This window comes from Phycodurus eques, chromosome 12 (genome assembly GCF_024500275.1).
Source record: "Phycodurus eques isolate BA_2022a chromosome 12, UOR_Pequ_1.1, whole genome shotgun sequence".
NCBI lineage: Eukaryota > Metazoa > Chordata > Actinopteri > Syngnathiformes > Syngnathidae > Phycodurus > Phycodurus eques.
Window position 1 is genome coordinate 23,428,152 of NC_084536.1, and position 20,845 is coordinate 23,448,996.

The following is a 20,845-nucleotide window of genomic DNA, read 5'->3' on the forward strand; positions in this document are numbered from 1 at the left end:
CATTATTTTGGAATTAACCACATATTTGTTTCTTACATTTAAAAAAAAAAAACTCATAACGGAACATGAGGAAATGTAAATATATAATAAAACATTTGATTTTGGATTATATGTGTACGTCAGCGGCACAAATTGTTCACTGATGTGAATGGTTCTTTGTCTATAATTTCCCTGTGATTGACCTTGTAAATAAAATCAGCTGGGATAGACTGCAGTTCCCCACAACCCGAATGAGGACAAGCAGCATAGAAAATGAATGGATGGGCCTTTTTAACAAGTCTTAAAACTTTTTTTTGCTCTTCCATACGCCCACATCCTTAACGTTCATGCATGTCCAAGAATAGGTTAATCAGTGACAAACCAACAAAACAGACATACAACTGCATCATGCTACACTGTAAATTTACTTCGATAACATGTAACAAAACATAGTAACGCTGGGTCTTTTTTTTTTTTTTTTTGCATGCCACGTAACTTTCAGTTTATATTTTTCTTATTTGCTCACGTTATTCTCTTAAAAATGTGTTAAGACTAATCCTTGTTTTGAAATAAGGGTTACAAAAAAGACAGAGAAAAAGCAAAACAGCAGAGCAGTGTTAATCCTTAACTAAACTCTGCGTGGCGGTCAAGCTTTTGAAAAAGTATGACAAAAAAAGCCACCTAAAGCCAAAATAAGAACAAAATGCATGCACACATCACACACATTTGACAATCTTTTTGACGAACAGCAACTGTAGGTACTAATACGGAATTGGGGGTTCAGTGTAAATCCTGCCTTGTCTGGTATTTTTCAAACCAGTTTACCTGCATGTCCTTGGCTATCAGGTGAAGGAGAAAGAGCAGGCTCGTAAGGAGTACAAACGGGCTATAGAGAAGGGCCATGGAGCCTACCTCATGGATCAGGACGCTCCAGTATGCACACATCACACACACACACACACACACACAGACATCCCCACTCTAAAGGAGCCAGTAGAGTTGACGTGACCTGCATTGTGACCACTGCACGCTTCCTTGCAGGACGTTTTCACCATCAGTGTGGGGAACCTGCCAGCAGGTGCCAGCGTCCTCATTAAAGTGACCTTTGTGTCCGAACTCATCGTCAAGGATGGGAGTGTTTTTTTCACCCTACCTGCTAGTGTTGCACCATGGCAGCAAAGTGCAGCGTTAAATCAGACTACACAGGTAAGATGGGCCTGGCTAGGATTCAAAGAGAAACTATTGTGCCTTTTTACTATATTTTTAGGACAAATAAAACATGAAAAGAATTCTGATTCTGGTGGCCTCAGAAGGTTTTTGTGCTTTCAACAGGTGACTGTGGACAAAGTATGTGTGACGGATAATGCAGCAAGTACAAGGTTTGGTTGAAAGTAGATGTTTGATGATGATTATTTTTTTTATTTTATTTAACAAATGGAAAAAAAGAGCACAGAATTGGAAATAAAAACTCGTCTTTTTTTTCAAATAAAAAAGAAATTCCCCCTAATTAATCCATACTCAAACATTTAAATTAAAAAAAAAAAGATTCTTTTTCATTTGGTTAAACTGGTGCTTTATATAAAAAAAAATAAGATGTCAAAAATATAATTTCATAAAGTAGAATTTAGAGTTTATAAAAGCCTGAAAGAACCCATATTGCCCCATTTGATCGACGTGGCCATAAAAGTTTTCTTAACGTCTCTGCACCCCTGTGGTCCTTTAAAGTTTTGTTTGTATAACAAAGAAAAGTTGCCTTGAGGAAATTTATCTAGCAAATAAGAGAAACCTTGTCTCTGACAGTTTCAGTTTTGGAATTTGAGTTTCGTATTTGTAATAAATATGCTCATGTGGAACTACTGTAGTTCTAATTATATGTAAACAACTTCATTAAAAATGATTACGAAAAATGAAGCAAAGACGAGCTTGATTGATGAATTGTCAGTCTGGCATCAAAGCAGACCTGTCTGATTTTTGCATTCAGTATAAAACCACTGCCATTATAATGTTGTGAGCACTCACCTGGAAAAAAAAGTAGAGAAAAAGCCAAGCAGACTAAAATATTAATCCTGCAAATGGAGCACAACATCTCAGCTTTTTGGGCGAACGTCGAACTTACTTAAACATGTAGGTACCCTTTTACCACTTCTACCATATGTTTCCTTGATTCAGCGTTGTTATTGTGCTGATTCAGAAATCGGTGTTCAAGTTTCTGATCGGCTAAAACAGTGGTTCTCAAACATTTTACATCGACTACCACCTACAAAATACTTAAGTACTTGTATTAAAATAGAATTGTGTCATAGGACGTCACAAATGAGACAAAGGTCTCATTCTTTCAAGGTATATTTAATATTGTAAGACTGTAACATTATGAACAGTTCTGCGTTTAAACGTAGGAAAACAAAATATATTAATTAAAATGTTCTGCGTGTAGAACTTAACTTAAAACTACACCAAAGTAAAAACTAAAGTAAATTAAGTCCTAAAAGATTAAATGCAAATATATTATCCTTAAAAGTTAAACACAACTGTAGTTACATAGTAAATATTTCACATACCACTAGATAGAGCCTGCACTTGTGGCACCAGTACCACACTTTGAGAATCACTGGGCTTTGAAATGGCCTCATAGCACTGTTATTTTGGCATGTGACATTAGTGTATCAGAAAAAAATGGACTGTTATAATATGTGCTTATACTGTATGTAGAGTGTGTGCTAACAAAGTCATTGGTCCCCATCAGAGAGTTCAGCCTTGACATGTCCATTGAGATGCCATATGAGATCAGCAGCCTGCAATGTATCACACACAAAGTCAAGATAAAGGTTGGTCACATTGCCTTGATTTATTATTCTTTAATTGGAACAAACTAGTTTTCATGTCTTTTGAACATGCAGCTTCATTACAAATGTACAGTTTTTGTTTTTTGTACTTTTCAAGACATATTTGCATATTTTAGTTCACATTTAAATGTATGATCTGCAATGCTTCAAGAGCTCACACAGATGCCTTTCAACATCACACATCATCACAATGCCGTGACAGCGCCGATCATTTCAGCTCTCTCTGATCACAATGTTAAAGGTAGTAAATGTTATCCCGCAGAGGACTGACTGCAAGGCAGTGGTGAGTGTGCTGCCAGGGCAGGTCATGACTCCAGAAGGGTTCCAGCTGTCAGTCACTCTGTCGGAGGTTCATCTTCCCAGGATGTGGGTGGAAAAACACCCTGACAAGGACAGCCAGGTCTGACAGTTTGGTGTCCGTCTGTGAGCCTTCATCTACAGCTTCGCTCCTGGAATTAGTTTTTTATGACATCATTATCTATCCCGTAGGCCTGCATGTTAGTTTTCTACCCTAACTTTGAGATGAAACCCACTTCTGGAGCCGATGAAGTTGTCATTTTGCTGGACACGTCTGAGTCCATGCGTGGAGAGCCTCTACTCTGGGCACAGAGGATTGCCCAACATGCCATCAAAACCCTCAAGGGTGACCTTAAAATCAACATCGTCTTGTTTGGCACAGGTCAGTAATGCTTTTTTTTTTTTTTTTTTAGTGCAACTGCCCCTCTTATTTAATTGTTGCGAAGTCCTGTCAAGTTTTTGGAACCAATAACACATCACTAACCAGCCCAGGAACTTTAAATCCTTAGTAGTAGGAACTTAATCTTATGTTCATCTAAATTTCAAATATTTTTGATACATCTAAAAACTAACCTTTTATCCAGTTGAGGCAATTGAGAACTGTTTGTCATTTGCAATGCCAACCTGGCTGCAGACAGTCTTTGAGGTAGGGAGTTATATTATATATAGGTACATTGAATTAATATATTTATGCTGTTTCCTGAAGCCTTACACAGTTTCACAACAAATCTGAGATAAATAAATCACATCTACTGTATAGTCATCTGCAGGCTTCTACATTTATTTATATAAAGTGGGTATGGAAAGTATTCAGACCCCCTTAAATTTTTCACTCTTTTTTTATATTGCAGCCATTTGCGAAAATCATTTAAGTTAATTTTTTCCACATTAATGTACACAAAGCATCCCATATTGACAGGAAAAAAACTGAATTATTGACATTTTTGCTGATTTATTAAAAAAGAAAAACAGAAAAATTCACACAGCCATACGTATTCAGACCCTTTGCTCTGTATTTAGTAGAAGCACCCTTTTGAGCTAATACAGCCATGAATCTTTTTGGGAATGATGCAACAAGTTTTTCACACCTGGATTTGGGGATCCTCTGCCATTCCTCCTTGCAGATCCTCTCCAGTTCTGTCAGGTTGGCTGGTGAACATAGGGGGGCAGCTATCTTTCCAGAGATGCTCAATTGCGTTTAAGTCAGGGCTCTGGCTGGGCCATTCAAGAGCAGTCACAGAGTTGTTCTTAAGCCACTCCTTTAGTATTTTAGCTGTGTGCTTAGGGTCGTCTTTTTTGAAGGTGAACCTTCGGCCCAGTCTGAGGTTCTGAAGCACTCTGGAGAAGGTTTTCGTCCAGGATATCCCTGTACTTGGCCTCATTCATCTTTTCTTTGATTGCAACCAGTCGTCCTGTCCCTGCAGCTGAAAAACACACCCACAGCATGATCCTGCCACCACCATGCTTCACTGTTGGGACTGTATTGGACATGTGATGAGCAGTGCCTGGTTTTCTCCACACATGCCACTTAGAATTAAGGCCAACAATTTCTATCTTGGTCTCATCAGACCAGAGAATCTTATTTCTCACCATCTTGGAGTCCTTCAGGTGTTTATTAGTAACCCCATGCGGGCTTTCATGTGTCTTGCACTGAGAAGAGGCTTTCGTCGGGCCACTCTGCCATGAAGCCTCCCGACTGGTGGAGGGCTGCAGTGATGGTTGACTTTCTAGAACATTCGCCCATCTCCCGACTGCATCTCTGGAGCTCAGCCACAGTGATCTTTGGGTTCTTCTTCTCACCAAGTCTCTTCTCTCCCAAATGCTCAGTTTGGCCGGACGGCCAGCTCTGGGAAGGGCTCTGGTCGTCCATTTCAGGATTATGGAGGCCACTGTGCTCTTAGGAACCTGAAGTGCAGCAGAAATTGTTTTGTAACCTTGGCCAGATCTGCGCCTTGCCACAATTCTATCTCTGAGCTCTTCAGGCAGTTCCTTTGACCTCATGATTCTCATTTGCTCTGACATGCACTGTGAGCTGTAAAGTCTTATATAGACAGGGGTGTGGCTTTCCTAATCATGTCCAATCAGTATAATCAAACACAGCTGGACTCCAATGAAGGTGTAGAACCATTTTAAGGATGATCAGAAGAAATGGACAGCACCCGAGTTAAATATGAGTGTCACAGCAAAGGGTCTGAATACTTATGGATGTGTGATCTTTCAGTTTTTCTTTTTTAATAAATCAGCAAATATTTCAATAATTATGTTTTTTTTTTCTGTCAATATGCGGTGCTGTGTGGACAACCCCAATTCCAATGAAGTTGGGACGTTGTGTTAAACATAATTATGGGTGTGTGTGGGGTGTGAAACTGTCCTTTTCAAATCTGCAATAGAAGGTGTTCAAGTCAGCAGCTAGTCCTTTATTGTTCTCAGTTTGGGGGGATGGTCGCTTATAATTGGTTAGCGATTGTAATCCATACCAGACTGATTTAGAGTCGTTAGCGGAAAACTCTTTTTCTAGCTTCCATCCATCCATCCATTTTCTGAGCCGCTTCTCCTCACTAGGGTCGCGGGCGTGCTGGAGCCTATCCCAGCTGTCATTGGGCAGGAGGCGGGGTACACCCTGAACTGGTTGCCAGCCAATCGCAAGGCACATACATACAAACAAACCATCCGCACTCACATCCACACCTACGGGCAATTTAGAGTCTCCAATTAATGCATGTTTTTGAGATGTGGGAGGAAACCGGAGTGCCTGGAGAAAATCCATGCAGGCACGGAGAGAACATGCAAACTCCACACAGGCGGGGCCGGGGATTGAACCCGGGTCCTCAGAACTGTGAGGCTGACGCTCTAACCAGTCGCTCACCGTGCCGCCTTTTTCTAGCTGTACTGCATAATTCCTCTTTGTGATGTTAATTTCTTTAGTCAACTGGTTTCTAGCGCAATTATACCGGGCTCTATCCCCACTTCGATAGGCGTCCTCTTTATCCTGGCGAAGTTGCTTTCATTTGAACCACGGCTTGTTGTTATTGAACGTGCAAAATGACTTTGTTGGTACAAACACCTCTTCACAGAAACTGGTATACGATGGAACAGTGTCCATATATCCATCCAGGCTGCCAGTTGAATTTGTGTCCACAGACTGGAGTGGAGACAAAAGAAAAACTGAAAGATCACACATCCATAAGTATTCAGACCCTTTGCTGTGACACTCATATTTAACAGACTGGAGTGGAGACACTCCAGTCTGTGCAGTCTAAACAGCTTTGAAGTTCTATCTTTGCTTAATTGGTCCAATTCTTCACTGTTTTCACCGTAGGCTTCACACATTTAAGTTTTTGCCTGTATGTTGGTAATAAGTGAATTAAGCAGTGGTCAGACGAGCCCAGAGCTGCATGGGGGATAGCACGGTATGGGTTATTTCGCGTAGTATAGCAGTGGTCTAAAATGTGATTTTCCCTGGTAGGACAGTCGATGTGCTGCTTGTATTCAGGGAGGTTGTGGTTGAGTTTACCTTTCTTAAAGTCCCCAAGAATAATGAGTGGTGAGTCTGGGTGCTTTTTTTTCAATTTCATTTACTTGTTCAGCGAGCGTTGGCAGTGCGGCGTACGTGTTATCTTGAGGAATGTAAACACCCGCGAATATGAAATAATATTCTATTTTATAACAACAAAGAGTAATAACATACCGTATTTTCGCGATCATAAGACGGACCGTATTAAAAGGCGCAGTCTCAGTTACGGGGTCTATTTCTGTATTTAACACATACAAAAGGTGCACTGTATTATTGGGTGCAGGCATGGTAAAACATACGATAGCTTAAAACATACGGTAGGATGCATGCTAGCGTATGTTTTTAAAAAGGCAGTGGGAGCAAAACTGAGTTCGGTTGTACTTTATTGAGTATTTAACAATGTAAACGGTGAGTTCGGTTGTACTTTATTGAAGTATTTAACAATGTACTCACGTTATTTTTTGATCAATCCTCATCCACAAATCCATCAAAGTCCTCATCTTCTGTATCCGAAATGAACAGCTGGGCAAGTTCTCCATCAAACATGCCGGGTTCCCTCTCGTCATAGTCTTGTAGCCGGGGGGCTGTTCAGCAATGATGCCGGCGTTTTCCTGCTTCCTCCTCTTGCGAACCATGGATTCGTTGATCTTTAATTCTCTCGCGGCTGCTCGAGTCCCATGTTCCTCCGGGTAACTGATAGCTTGCAGTTTAAACCATGCTTCGTAAGCGTGTCTCTTCGTACGTGCCATTTTCGACGGTCCTTAGCCAAACCGATGTTGCTTTACACAATGCACATACTGGCGCTATATACAGACTGGGGGCGTGCCTTTCGCGTCCTCTTTCACGTGCACCCTTCCCCCTTTAATGTCTGCATGTTGTACTCAGTCACGTCCACCTTTCCTCTATAAAAGCAGTGTGTCGGCAGGAAATGCTCCCAGTCAGTCAAGCGGAGCGCTCATCAAAATCACACATTTACAGATTTTGGAACTCTGTGCACACATAAGGCGCGCCGCATTATAAGTTCCCCATCCATTTTGGAGAAAATTTAAGACTTTTAAGTGCGCCTTATGGTCGTGAAAATATGGTAATTAAATAGAATTTAAAGCATTAAAAAGTTTGTGCATCAGGATTTAATGCTGCGTTCAGTACAGTGTCCCGCGCCTTCTGGTCTGCCCGCCTTGGCCACCGGAAGGCAGTACTGTATCATACATTCATACAGACACAAACAAAGAAGAATAGACTTCTTCTTCTACTGTACTACTGCTCAGTAAGTTGCTGTAATATTAGTCATTTTTCAGTTGAAGATGAAGAATATAGGGCTGTGAGTATTGTCTACATGTGCTGTTCCACCATATGTGTTCAAATATCCGTTGCTTGAAGGGTTGTAAAATCGTGACTTTAGATGCTGATTATAGCATGTTAAAGGCATTTTACATTCATGTTAGCACAAAGTCAGCGGGCCGTTCTCAAGGCAACATAGTTTGCTCATTTTAAATACACAATGTGTAATTCTATTTGTTTGATGTTTAGTTTGACAGTAAACTTGAACTGGAAGTAGCATTAAACAATTTGAAACCTTTTTTTGATTAAATGTTTGCTATTTGACAAACTGCTGCTTGTTGTGAAATGAGTTTAATTGACCCCTCCTTGAGCCGTCACCTTATCATGGTGGAGGGGTTTGTGCGTCCCAATGATCCTAAGAGGTAAGTTGCCAGGGGCTTTATGCCCCTGGCAGTGTCACCCATGACAAACAGGTCCTAGGTGAGGGACCAGATTACCATGTGGTGGTGAGTGTGCTCCGATGGTGGGGGAAGAAGCCGGTCCGACCTGGCAGGCCCAAACGTATTGTGAGGGTCTGCTGAGAACGTCTAGCAGAATCCCCTGTCCGAAGGAGTTTCAACTCCCACATCCGGCAGAACTTCACCGACGTCTTAGAGGAGGCGGGGGACATTGAGTCTGAGTGGAACATGTTCCGCACGTCCATTGCCGAGGCGGCCGACCTGAGCTGTGGCCGCATGGTGATCGGTGCCTGTCGTAGGGGCAATCCCCGAACCCGTTGGTGGACACCAGCGGTGAGGGATGGTGTCAAGTTGAAGGAGTCCTATCAGGCCTTCTTGGCCTGTGGGACTCCTGAGGCAGCTGATGGGTACCGGCTGGCCAAGCGGAATGCAGCTTTGGTGGTTGCTGAGGCAAAAGGTTGGACGTGGGAGGAGTTCGGTGAGACCATGGAGAACGATTTCCGAATGTCTTCGCGGAAATTCTGGTCCACCATCCGGTGTCTCAGGAGGGGGAAGCAGTGCACCATCAACACTATGTATAGTGGGAATGGGACACTGCTGACCTCGACTCGGGACGTTGTGAGTCGATGGGGAGAATACTTCGAAGACCTCCTCAATTCCACTGACACGACTTCCCATGAGGAGAGCAGAGTCTGGGTACTCTAAGGCGGGCTCTCCTATCTCTGGGGTTGAGGTCACCGATGTGGTTAAAAAGCTCCATGGTGGCAAGGCCCCAGGGCTGGATGATATTCACCCGGAGTTCCTCAAGGCTCTGGATGTTCTAGGGCTGTCCTGGTTGACATGCCTCTGCAACATCGCGCGGACATCGCGGACAGTGCCTCTGGATTGGCAGACTGGGGTGGTGGTCCCCCTTTTTAAGAAGGGGGAACGGAGGGTGTGTTCCAACTACAGGGGGATCACACTGCTCAGCCTCCCTGGTAAGGTCTATTCAGGGGTGCTGGAGCGGAGGGTCCGTCGGGAAGTCGAATCTTGGATTCAGGAGGAGCAGTGTGGTTTTCGTCCTGGCCGTGTAAGAGTGGACCAGCTCTTCACCCTCGGCAGGGTCCTGGAGGTCCATTATTTTACAGATAATACATTGCTTACCTTGGAGCTGACAAAAGTGCGGCTGATGATTTTTGAGGGAGGCAACTGACACTGCGGACAACAACTTTCAATCAATAGAGAAAAACAAAAACATATTGAAACCTTTTAAAATATTCAAAATGGATTGTTCGATTCAAACTTGGAAAGTGCCAAACCGCTGTCAAAGCTGTTCTGTGATTGGCCAGTCAGTATTTTGGGGATGTGGCTTACCATAAATCAGTTGGATATGATTACATGGAAGCACAAAGGACCACCTACCACAAGCTATCCATCCATCCATCCATTCCTGGTCAAATCATTGCTATCATAAAACCAGTCCAATAACACATTTTTAATGATTTCCTATTAATTTTTAGCATCAAAAACCATCACATATATTTGTCCTTTGTGTTTTAGATTAAAGTACATAAACTCCAAAAACTCCACAAATTGTGTGATTTGATGATGGACTACAAACACAACGATGAGCCGCAGTATACATGCATCATTATTTTATTTATTACTGTCGACTCATTCCAGATTTTCCACCGCACATTCTGACTCGGTTGGTTTTGTCCTCAATAGCACTGTGAGAAACTGCAAAAACCAGCCATATTAAATGCATAATTCACAATGAGGCGGCACGGTGGACGAGTCGTGACAGCGTCAGCCTCACAGTTCTAAGGACCCGGGTTCAATCCCCGGCCCCGCCTGTGTGGAGTTTGCATGTTCTCCCCGTGCCTGCGTGGGTTTTCTCCAGGCACTCCGCTTTCCTCCCACATCCAAAAAACATGCATGAATTGGTGACTCTAAATTGCCCGTAGGTGTGAATGTGAGTGTGAATGGTTGTTTGTTTGTATGTGCCCTGCGATTGGCTGGCAACCAGTTCAGGGTGTACCCCGCCTCCTGCCCGATGACAGCTGGGATAGGCTCCAGCATGCCCGCAACCCTCGTGAGGAGAAGTGGCTCGGAAAATGGATGGATGGATGAATTCGCAATGAGACACTTTAATAAACAACAAAGGAGGAGAACAAGGGTCTCCTGTCCTCTCGCATTGTGGCTGTTGGTAAAGAGACACGTTTTATCCAAGAGGAGACTGTGGAGAGCAGAAAAGTGTTAAGGAAGGAAGTGGAGGAAGTGTTAAACATGTTTGTGTACTTTTGTAATTTCCAGCAATGTATTCTCAAATGTAATGACATGGCAATGACTTGTGGTCATCTTAAACTATATATATTTTTTATTTTGATTTGTGTTGTAATGTCAGATCACACACAAGCTTTCCTGACACCGCAACCGCTTGATGAAGCGAGACAGGCTGCTGAGAACTTCATAAAGGTCAGTCCTGACTACTAATGATCAATTTTTTTATATTATCGTCATGCTTTTATGTTATTAGGAACAAAGGGTTAAACTTACAAAGGACATTTGTAGCTAAATGTCAACAAGAAAATCTGTCAGAAGAAGCAATAAAATTCTCAACTTGCTTATCCTCAACCAGATGGTCACCCTACTGGGACTCACTAGTGACTCTTAAAAACGTAGCAGGTGTAAAATGTAAAAAAAAAAAAAAAAGTACAGTAGGGGAGAGTGGAGTGAGATGAGCCAGTGGGTAGGTTGGCATGTGACTAAATATTTAGGCAGAGGAATGTATTTCATGGCATCGGTGAAGGTAAGAGTCACATGGCAGAAGTGGTTTGACGTTTATGTCCCGAAAAACGTTTTTTAGTCATGAAAGTAAATTTACTCTATCATAAGGTTCATAATGTTTGTGTCAAGACCAAAGTACATTGTTTTCTATGTGTTTTATGCATTTGTGAATATATCTATGAGCTGTGAAATTGGGTGCTAAAGCGAGCATAAAAGTGCACCGTATTTTCTGTCGGGGTTAATAAATTTAAAATGGTAGCCATGGGGCAAGTTGCGCACTATGGGAAGCCGCAAGTTGAGCAGCATGCAGTTGTTGTTGGCATGCATGGGGTAAGTTGTGCCAACTTTTTGGGAACTTTGTTTAATTATTGCAAGCTGAAGCTGTTATGTGCCCATTGAATCTGCTTGTTTGTAGACGGGTGCAGCATCCTGAAATATACAATCATATATTAGTCTTCCCCCAAAATTTTATTACTTTCCTGTAGTCATCCTGAAAAAGAAAAGTGTCGCTGTCAATTTACCCCACTGTCCCCTATTGTGTGCTCCTCCTTGCTGTTTCTCCAATCAGTCTCTTTCGCCAGTGGGGGGCAGCACTGAGCTTTGGCGGCCCCTGCAAGCGCTTGCCCTGCTGCCTCCATCCAGTGGCGTCCGCAATCTTTTCCTGCTGTCCGACGGCCACCTCCAGAATGCCGATGTTACCATGAAGCTGCTCAGGGACAATGTTGAACATAGCCGCCTCTTCACGTGTGGCATCAGGTCAGACAAGGATCAAGTGGGTCACAGGTCACAATGAAAAATGTAGGACATTTGCTACTGGCTTATGATTAAAATGCAGGTAGCACTTTGGATAGGTTGAAGTAACTTTCTTAGAAAGAGACATTTTGACTCATGCTGAAACACACACTAGAATCTCATATTTGCAACAGTTTAAAAATTCATGCAAGTCTTTTGAGAAATTTCAAGTAAGGCCTCGTACACATAAAGACAATTGTCCTGTTTTTTGTGCCGATTTTGCCCTTTCCCGACCAAGCACCTCAAACGCCAGACAATCTTAAATCTTATAAGATTATCTTATAAGATTGTCCTTAGGTCTGAAGTGTGTTAAGAGTGGATTTGTCCCGATTTTAGGGACCAAAACGGGTCGGGGCCGACAACGTTAAATAACAAACGTGTTCAACATTTACGACGAGAACTCTTCGTGTGTAGGGAACGCCGACTTCGCCCGAGTCATGGCGCCGAGAATGGTGACGTGGAACAGAATGTAGCCAATCAAAGAAGCACCCAAGACTGACGAACACGGAAACGACCGTAAATGAAAACAAAAAAGTCTTACCCAATGTCGTTTTGTGTAGAAAATGGGTTCCCCAGACGGCAAATATTTCCAAAGCAAGTCGTTTTTTTTTTTTTTTTTTTGACAACATCGCCATTTTACCAGGCTCGCGGTTCCGGCAACCTTCGTGAACACTCGGGTAAAAGTGTTTCTTCTTCTTCAGTTTTGTGAGATCACGTGTGATCACGCGAGACTTCGAGATTGGTGGTGCAACAGAATCTTTTTGTGTGTGGTCTGCTGTGTTGAGGACAACCAAAACTATTGAATGCCCGATTTTTTAATCTTTATGTGTGGGGTCTGTAGCAGATACAAAATCTTTTAAAAGTAGAACAAAAGTTTATATGTGGGTCTTAGAGAATATTTTGGGTTCTGACTGCAAAATAATAAGCAAATATACTATATAATATACAATATATATATAATATACAGCTTTTTAGCTCCCGAGGAGCTAAAAAGCTATTAATTTTGTCTTTAACGCAGAGGAGGTTGTTAAAGGCAAAATTAATAGATTTTTAGCTTTAAGGGATATGATATCAGGCCTGCCATGCAATTCTTAAAATAAATAAATACATAAATGCTTAAAATGTTTTTGTATTTGGCTGGCCACCCGAAGTCAGCTACAATAGACTCCAGCTCACCCCCAACCCTTTTAAGGATATGCTGTATAAAAAAATGGATGGTTTATTATTTTTTTAAATGAAAAATATATTTTGTTCTTTTTTTTTTATTTTAGCCCACAAATGCTCGTAATGAAATAAAATAATAATTTAAAAATCAAATTCAAATCCTCTTCTATGGAAATCTGGAAGACACCCTCTCACTATTGAAGCGCAAACTTAAAACATTCTTCTTTGATATACAGTTTTACAGCTAGGATTGATTTATAATCAAGCTACAATGTCACTTTACTTCTCTGATGAGGGATTATAATATAATTTAATTAGGGATAATTGTCTCATTCTTTTCTGCCTTTTTTCTGATGATACAGATGGTCAGTTACAACATGATCTTTTCTAGTTTCACAATGATGAGAATTATTTAATTTGGGGTTTGATGGACAGTTATGAAATTTTCCAATATTTTTCTGTAACGATGGACAGACATTTTCCAGGTTACGGATCTTTTGCATTATACATACATACTCTAGCTGTTTACTTGTTTTTCTATTCATCTACTGTATATCTAATTTACCGGTTACTCTTCACTGTAGTAGCAGAGGCAGAGCCAGGACCCCCCCCCCCCCCATCACGTGGAGTGCTGGGTAATGTGCTGTATCTAGAAAAATGTCTATTATCACCTCCATCATCATTTCTACCTCTCTGCCTGTATCCAACTTTGTCCCATTCCTCGCGCACCAGCTGAATAACAAAATCAGGGCAACTAGATGATACCTATTGTTTTTTACAGGAAATCATGAATGATACAACTATGGAATCATTGTTTCCAATGGGTATCACTCTGCTGGAATGTTCTCACAATATTGATACTCAAGCTGCCTTTAGAGTTACTTTAACATTTAACGCCCTGTCGGCCTCTTCTGTAAGGTGGAATTGACCAGGACGACACTCCTTCACTACCTAAAGTGATGGTTAAATTTAAAACGAATATTATATGCAACATAAGTCAACAATAAATATGACAGCTAAACAAGGTTACTACACATTCAACAAACTACTGGTAACATAGACAGAAACGACAATTAACGTAACAGTAGGGATGTTAATTAACATTAATTATTGCAAAGAAAATCCACACTGCATTGTAGGAATCGCGTGGCTTACGTATGTATTACGTATGCTTGTTTTTGTTAGCATTAGCAGGTAGCTTTGTGAGCAATCACGCAAATAGTTTCACAGTGGGCCGACTGTGCGCTGTCTGGGCTTCCTGTTCATTACAGGTAGTTAGTCATGGTTTAGTGTGGTGTTCTCAAGAATAAGTCTTGTATTTCTTTTTTTTTTTTAAATTCAATTTATTTAACAATCTGCACATAGCTACTGTTTAATAGCATCCATTCGTTTGACATGAGGCTGCATTTTTCTGCAATTTTCTTCTTTATTGACGTAATATTTTTCTTGGTGCCCCCTAGTGTTCTGACTGAGATACCCCAGTTGGTTAAAATGGTACAAGATTATCTTGTTTTAATTAATGCCTTGTTTTTGATACTGGAAAAAAAAGAAATGGCTAGTTTAAACTGAAATCTTTTTATATTTGCTTGATTTATTTTTATTAGTGTTTGAAATTGCCTCACTAGAAATGTGTGAAGAGAAGAAAATGCAGTTTTCTGCTATTTGCACAATGTGAATTTAAGAAAAATACTCTTATCTAAAATGGAAACCAGTTGGTCGTTCATCCATCCATCCATTTTCTGTACCGCTTTATCCTCACATATTAAGTGAAATGTCTCAATTTCTTTTGTGTATTCATAATTGCTCTTTAACCTAGCAAATATTAATTTTATCCAAATACTTGATTAGTCAATAGAATTCTCAGTAGGATACTCGATTACTAATTGCAGCATGACTGGATGCATTTCTCAGTTGTGACAGGTCTTTTTGATTTCACTTCCGAATTAAGTGAGAAAAACGTCATAGCATGTTGTATAATTTTTCATAGAATAACTGAAAATGTGCTATCAATCGATTTTGAATGAGCAAAATGTACATCGACGATCGACTTCGAAGGTGGGACATTTTTCATCAGCACACAAATCCCCACAAAAAAAAAAACTAACATTCTACCCGTGCACTGAGCAGCTATTCACATTCAGAACCAAAACAACAGAAATCTGTAGAAAGCAGACCAATTTTAATGCAGTTACTTGATTATCATTAATGTTGTATGTTCACAAATTTAATATTAGCAAGGACCAGAAAGGGGACCAAACCATTTTTGCTTCTGAAACTGAATTATCTTTAATCACCAAAGTGTTATGCAGAGAAATGTTGTCACGTGTTGCGGGCTACAAAAAAACGGACGACGGGCAGCAAATGGCCCCCGGGCAAAAGTTTGGATAGCGTGCTTTATTAAATCTTAATTTCTTTATTAAAAAAATATATATATATTGGAAAATTTCAATGATACTTTGCAAACTGTTCCTTTTATTCAAATTATAATTATGGGCTCTTTTTGTATCTGTTTTCTTCTTTTTAGCTCCACTGCCAATCGACACATGCTGAGAACGCTGGCCCAAGCAGGGTGTGGAGCCTATGAATATTTTGATGCCAAAAACAAGTACGAGTGGGCAGAGAAGGTGAGGAAATAAATGGGACACTAGCGGTCATGTTTGTCGTACGTTATGCTTTAAACATTTGGACTGCTGACAGTTGCTATGGAAACAAACCTAGGACTTGTCCTGTCTCGGTTGCAGGTGGCATGTCAGGTGAGGCGCATGGCCTCTCCTGGCTGCAGTTCTGTATCAGTGAAGTGGCAGCAGTTCAACCCATCGGCACCTCCTCCTGTGCAAGCCCCCAAGCAGCTCCATGCACTCTTCAACGACTGCCACACACTGGTTTATGGTTTCGTGCCACACTGCACACAGGCATGACAAATTTCTGTTATTAAATTCAATTAATTTGAACATGAACAGCACGGCGGGCGACTGGTTAGCACATCTGCCTCACAGTTCTGAAGTTGTAGATTAAAAGCCGGGCTCTGGCCTTTCTGTGTGGAGTTTGCATGTTCTCCCTGTGCCTGTGTGGGAATTCTCCGGGTGCTCCGGTTTCCTCCCACATTCCAAAAACATGTATGGTAGATCAATTGAGACTCTAAATTGTCCACTGGTGTGAATGTTTGTTTGTTTATATGTGCCCTGCAATTGGCTAGCGACCAGTTCTGGGTGTACCCCCACCTCTCGCCCAAAGTCAGCTAGGATTGGCTCTAGCACACCGCCAATCCGAGTGTGGATAAACAGTACTGAGAATTGATGGATGGATAATTTGATCTTCATCTTCAGAATCATCTTTATTGGCCAAGTACGTATGTTCAACACAAGGAATTTGTTTCCAGTCGTTGGAGTCACTCTAGTACAGTGATTCCCAACCAGTGTGCTGTGGCACATTACTGTGCCATGAGCGATCTTCAGGTATGCCGTGGGAAATTATAAAATGTTACTTCACTGCTCAAAAGATTATTCATTTAAAAGAAATAATGTATCTTTGTTCCTCTATTTATGCCAGTGAGGCATAGTGACAGACAGAACAAATAAATGCTCTACTATTAGATGGCAGCATATACATACAGTAATTATTGTGTATCTACTTTTTGTGACATTTTTGTTTGTTGGTGTGCCGTGAGATTTTCCGATTGTAAAATATGTGCCTTGGCTCCATAAAGGTTGGACATCACTGCCTTAGGTGTCCTCTTAGCCTGGCGGAGTTGGTGAAGTATGGCTTGATCTTAGTGAACATGTGGATCGTCTTGGTTTGAACACAAACATTTTCAAAAACCTGATTTAGTATGTCACTGTTTGTATACATCCAAACTGCCAGTGGATCTTTCAAAGACATTTCAATCTGTGCTTTCAAAACAGTCATGTAAATTCCAGAGGAGCTTTGTTTATTCCACCTCTTCAGTGTTTTTACCACAGGCTTTGCAGATTTGTGTCTTTGCGTGTTTGTTGGTATTAAGTGGATTTAACTGTGATCAGATGAACGCAAAGCTACACAAAGGAAGTTATATGAGTCTTACAGCATGCTATAGCAGTGGTCTATAATGTTAGTCTCCCTGGTGGGACAGTCAATGTGCTACTTATATTTCGGAAGTTTATGGTTGAGTTTTGTCCCCAAGAATAATGAGTTCATCTGGGTTTTATTGCTCCAATTCAGCTGCCAGCTCTTCACATTAGCCTGAGGTGGAATGTAAACAACGGCGAAGATAAAAATAGAAAAACTTCTACGTTGAGTAGAACTGTCTTCAGTTCAGAAACAGTCTCCAAATCTGGACTGCAGTGTTTGTTGTGACATCCATACTCCAACTTTCGTTCCCTTACAAGCATATTACACCACCTTTCATTTTACTTGAAAGCTCAGTGAGATGGTTTGCTCGGTGAAGTTGGAAGCTGGCCTGTTGTAGCAAGGATGCATTCAATGAGCCAAGTTTCAACGGAGAGTAGCAGAACTTGCAATGCTTTCATTTGAAATCCTCGCTGGCGAAGCTTCACCAATAAGATGGCGCCCCAAAACTTTGTGGATTTGTCAAAGTTAGCAAGAAAAGGGTTCGGAGTAGACTGCCTGAAGTTTAGCTAGTCTTCCTTTGTATAAGTAAGTGGCATAGGGTCACCAAGAATGAAGAAAAATAACAAAAACAAAGAATACAGTACATACGCTACATACATATTAAATAAGTTGAGATGCTCACTAAACTGAAGTCGAACAGTATTTGCTGAAGTTGGTTTGGACTCAGAATTTATTTAATTTAGAAGAGCATGTTTTCATATTTTACAAACAGAAAATGTTTGAAGCCTTGGTCTATAGCTATTTGATTCCTGATCTCAGTTTTCCGCACTGTTGTAGGCCACCCTGCTCGGAAATCTTAGCGGCCAGGAGCTGAGAACCATGGTGTCCACTAGTGAACTGCAGAAGACCAGGGGCACTGTAAGAGGATGCGGCGCTTTGTAAAATAACATGGGGTTGTTATGATCCTAATGATGATGTGGTTGGTCATGTAATGTCTTTCCATTCAGTTTCTTCACAAGCTGACAGCGAGAGCTCTCATCAGAGACTATGAGGATGGAAACTTGGATTCCAACGAAGCTGAACATGAGGTGTCATACAAATATATATAGTAGTTTAACACCGTCCTTGTGATTTATACAATTGCCATAAAGTAGAACTACTTACCCTTTGAAGACTCCTGGCAGACAGGATCTGGGTAGTAAAATTGCAATTTACTGTCATAAAAGCATAATCACAAGTGAATCATTCTAATATCAATGTGTTAGAAAGACCTTTAAAAACACATTTTTAACATGAACTGTCACAAGTATGAAATAAAATAAACTAGTATTGAAATGTAAAAATGATCAAACACGTACTTTATAACACAACCTTTTGATAACAAGTGAGCAAGCATATGGCGGCTTGCCTGTCACTCAGTCTTCCTTCTTGATGGGACTCAAATACATGACACCACTTACAGAAGATCTAAATCTAAGTCAATTGTTCACAGAGAGCTAATGCCAGTGAAAGCCCTGTCAAGCCAAAGAAAATCAGAAAGTGGTGAAAAGTGTGTTATAATTCTTCATCCTTGGGGTATTTTGACAAAAGCACCTCACAGACATTTATTACGACACCTGGCAACTGTTTTAAATGGTATGTCCTCTGTGTCCTCAGGGGATGAAAAACCAGTTGAAGTCCTTCATCATTGACTTGAGCAAAGAGTTCTCCATCCTGTCTCAGTTCACCAGCTTTGTGGCCATTGAAGAAAGGGTTTGTTGTGTTTCCTTTTCGCTTTGACTGATTCATGACTGTTGCCACACAAATATGTCATGACAAAGGTCTTTTAGAGCTTTCAGGAGGCGGTTCAAGAGGGGGAGGGCTTCACGGATGTCCCCAAGTTGTTGGCGGAAGAAGATGTGGACATCCTCCCCTACATCAACTGGGCATCTCCTCAGGCCGGCATAGAAGATGAGGAGGAGGACAACATGGGGATTTGTGACGATCTGTTTGGCTTTCTGCACAGTGTAATGTCACATCACTTGGTTGTTCATTTTACCTATGGTCATCTTTTCAAGTGTCTGTCTTTCCAAGTGTCTATAAGTGTCTTATGTCTGTGGTTTCTTGCAGGATTCAGTGTCTCAACCAGACTTCATTGGGTCGTTAGCGTATTCGTCTACGGTTTGTCGCTCTGCACTAATGTGTTTCTTTTATTAGGCATATCTGCGTAAAGCCTATACTAAACTTTTCATATTTTGTTTCTTTTCATAGAGTCCCAGTCTAGCTTCATCCCTTTCGTCGTCAGAAATGTTCTATCAAAATACTTGTGGCTTTGAGACGCCACCCAAAAGGGCCATCGCAAAACGCCCCAATTTGAAGGGTATTGCAGCAGGATTTGGACTGATGGACACCAACGTTTCCCATACTTCTCTTTCTGTTGAGGGTGCATTTTCAACCTCATCTTTTCAATCTCTTGATGCTCCTCCAACTTCTGCTGCAACAAGTGATCCAAATGTAAACAAACCTCCACCAGGCAGCCTGTCAGAAGTTCACCGCTTCCTGTGCAGCGCTTCCTGTGCACCGCTTCCTGTTAGCCATCCTTCCTCTGTTATTCCTCCACCTGTTGGCCAGCCTTCCTTTGTTGCTCATCCACTCCCACATTTTGACCTAAGTGCTTCTGCTCCTTCACCACCACCTCCTGGCAGCCTTTTTGTTCCTCCTCCACCACCACCTGTTGACCGTCTTTCATTTGTTCGACGTCAATCTTTTGGCCAGCTTTCCTTTCCTGCTCATCCACTTCCACATTTTGTGCGTGAGTCTTCTGCTCTTCCACCGCCACCTCCACCTGGCAGCCCGTCATTTGTTCCTCTTCCACCACCACTACCTGTTGGATGTCCTTCATTTTTTGCTTATCCACCTCCATCCGTTGGCCATCCACCATTTGTTGGTTTTCCACCACCACCTCCACCTATCAGTGTATCTTTCGATGCTCCTCCACCTCCACCTGGCCATCCATCCATCACAGTTTTTGGAAGTTCAACTCCGTCGCTTGGCCTGGCTGCATCCACATACGAAAAGAAAGAAAAGAAAACAAAATTCCAATATAAAACTTCAACCCAGCGTGAAAACAAATCCTCTGCTGTTGGTTTTTCATTTGGGGGCCAAGCTGCAAGCAAGGCTGAACTTGCCAAAGTGCAACAAAAAGATGATTTTGGAAGCAGAAACTTTGCTTCAGCCATGCCAAAATTGAAAGTAGCTCATCACACTCTCTTGTAAGTCTTTATACATAACTCCTATTTTTATTCAGTCATTTAAAAATTCTTTAAATTGTTGTTGTGTTTTAATCTTTGTGATTGTTTTAGTTTTTGTATTGTGTGCTTGTACTTGTGTGTGTGTGTATATATGCATTATCATTGGGCAGGTCAATACTGAAATATCAATATTCCAACATTCCCACTACTAAAATTGATTCCCATGACAAAATGTTAATATTTATTAATATTTTTGTATATATTTCTTCAAATAATACTTTTTAATGATATTAACTATGTTAGACAAGTAGTAAACCCCTTTCATGCATAGTGGTCACTACAGTGGACACCTATCGAAAAGCTGTTTTTCTTCTAAACACATGAGTCTGGATATTATAGTTGCGCATCAATGAGCCCAAGTGTGCCATCCCATCCCACTGGTCTGCTGTTGTAAGTGGAAGAAAAAAATGT

At 41.2% G+C, this 20,845-nt stretch overlaps 1 protein-coding gene across 8 annotated transcripts in view; it reads left to right on the forward strand.

Moving 5' to 3' along the window:
• The window catches only part of parp4 (poly (ADP-ribose) polymerase family, member 4), a 69,590-nt gene that overhangs the window by 40,549 nt on the left and 8,196 nt on the right, over window positions 1-20,845 (forward strand). For 5 of the 8 annotated variants that reach the window (XM_061692077.1, XM_061692083.1, XM_061692078.1 and 2 more), the window contains 16 exons: window positions 826-912; window positions 1,021-1,185; window positions 1,312-1,358; window positions 2,723-2,804; window positions 3,085-3,222; window positions 3,312-3,501; window positions 10,759-10,829; window positions 11,710-11,897; window positions 15,622-15,721; window positions 15,839-16,009; window positions 17,982-18,062; window positions 18,152-18,232; window positions 18,801-18,896; window positions 18,974-19,168; window positions 19,254-19,304; window positions 19,395-20,395. In XM_061692077.1, coding sequence (XP_061548061.1) covers window positions 826-912; window positions 1,021-1,185; window positions 1,312-1,358; window positions 2,723-2,804; window positions 3,085-3,222; window positions 3,312-3,501; window positions 10,759-10,829; window positions 11,710-11,897; window positions 15,622-15,721; window positions 15,839-16,009; window positions 17,982-18,062; window positions 18,152-18,232; window positions 18,801-18,896; window positions 18,974-19,168; window positions 19,254-19,304; window positions 19,395-20,395 — 2,744 coding nt within the window. The remainder of the gene's footprint in view (window positions 1-825; window positions 913-1,020; window positions 1,186-1,311; window positions 1,359-2,722; window positions 2,805-3,084; window positions 3,223-3,311; window positions 3,502-10,758; window positions 10,830-11,709; window positions 11,898-15,621; window positions 15,722-15,838; window positions 16,010-17,981; window positions 18,063-18,151; window positions 18,233-18,800; window positions 18,897-18,973; window positions 19,169-19,253; window positions 19,305-19,394; window positions 20,396-20,845) is intronic. The other 3 variants (XM_061692079.1, XM_061692080.1, XM_061692082.1) reach the window with 2 other exon arrangements.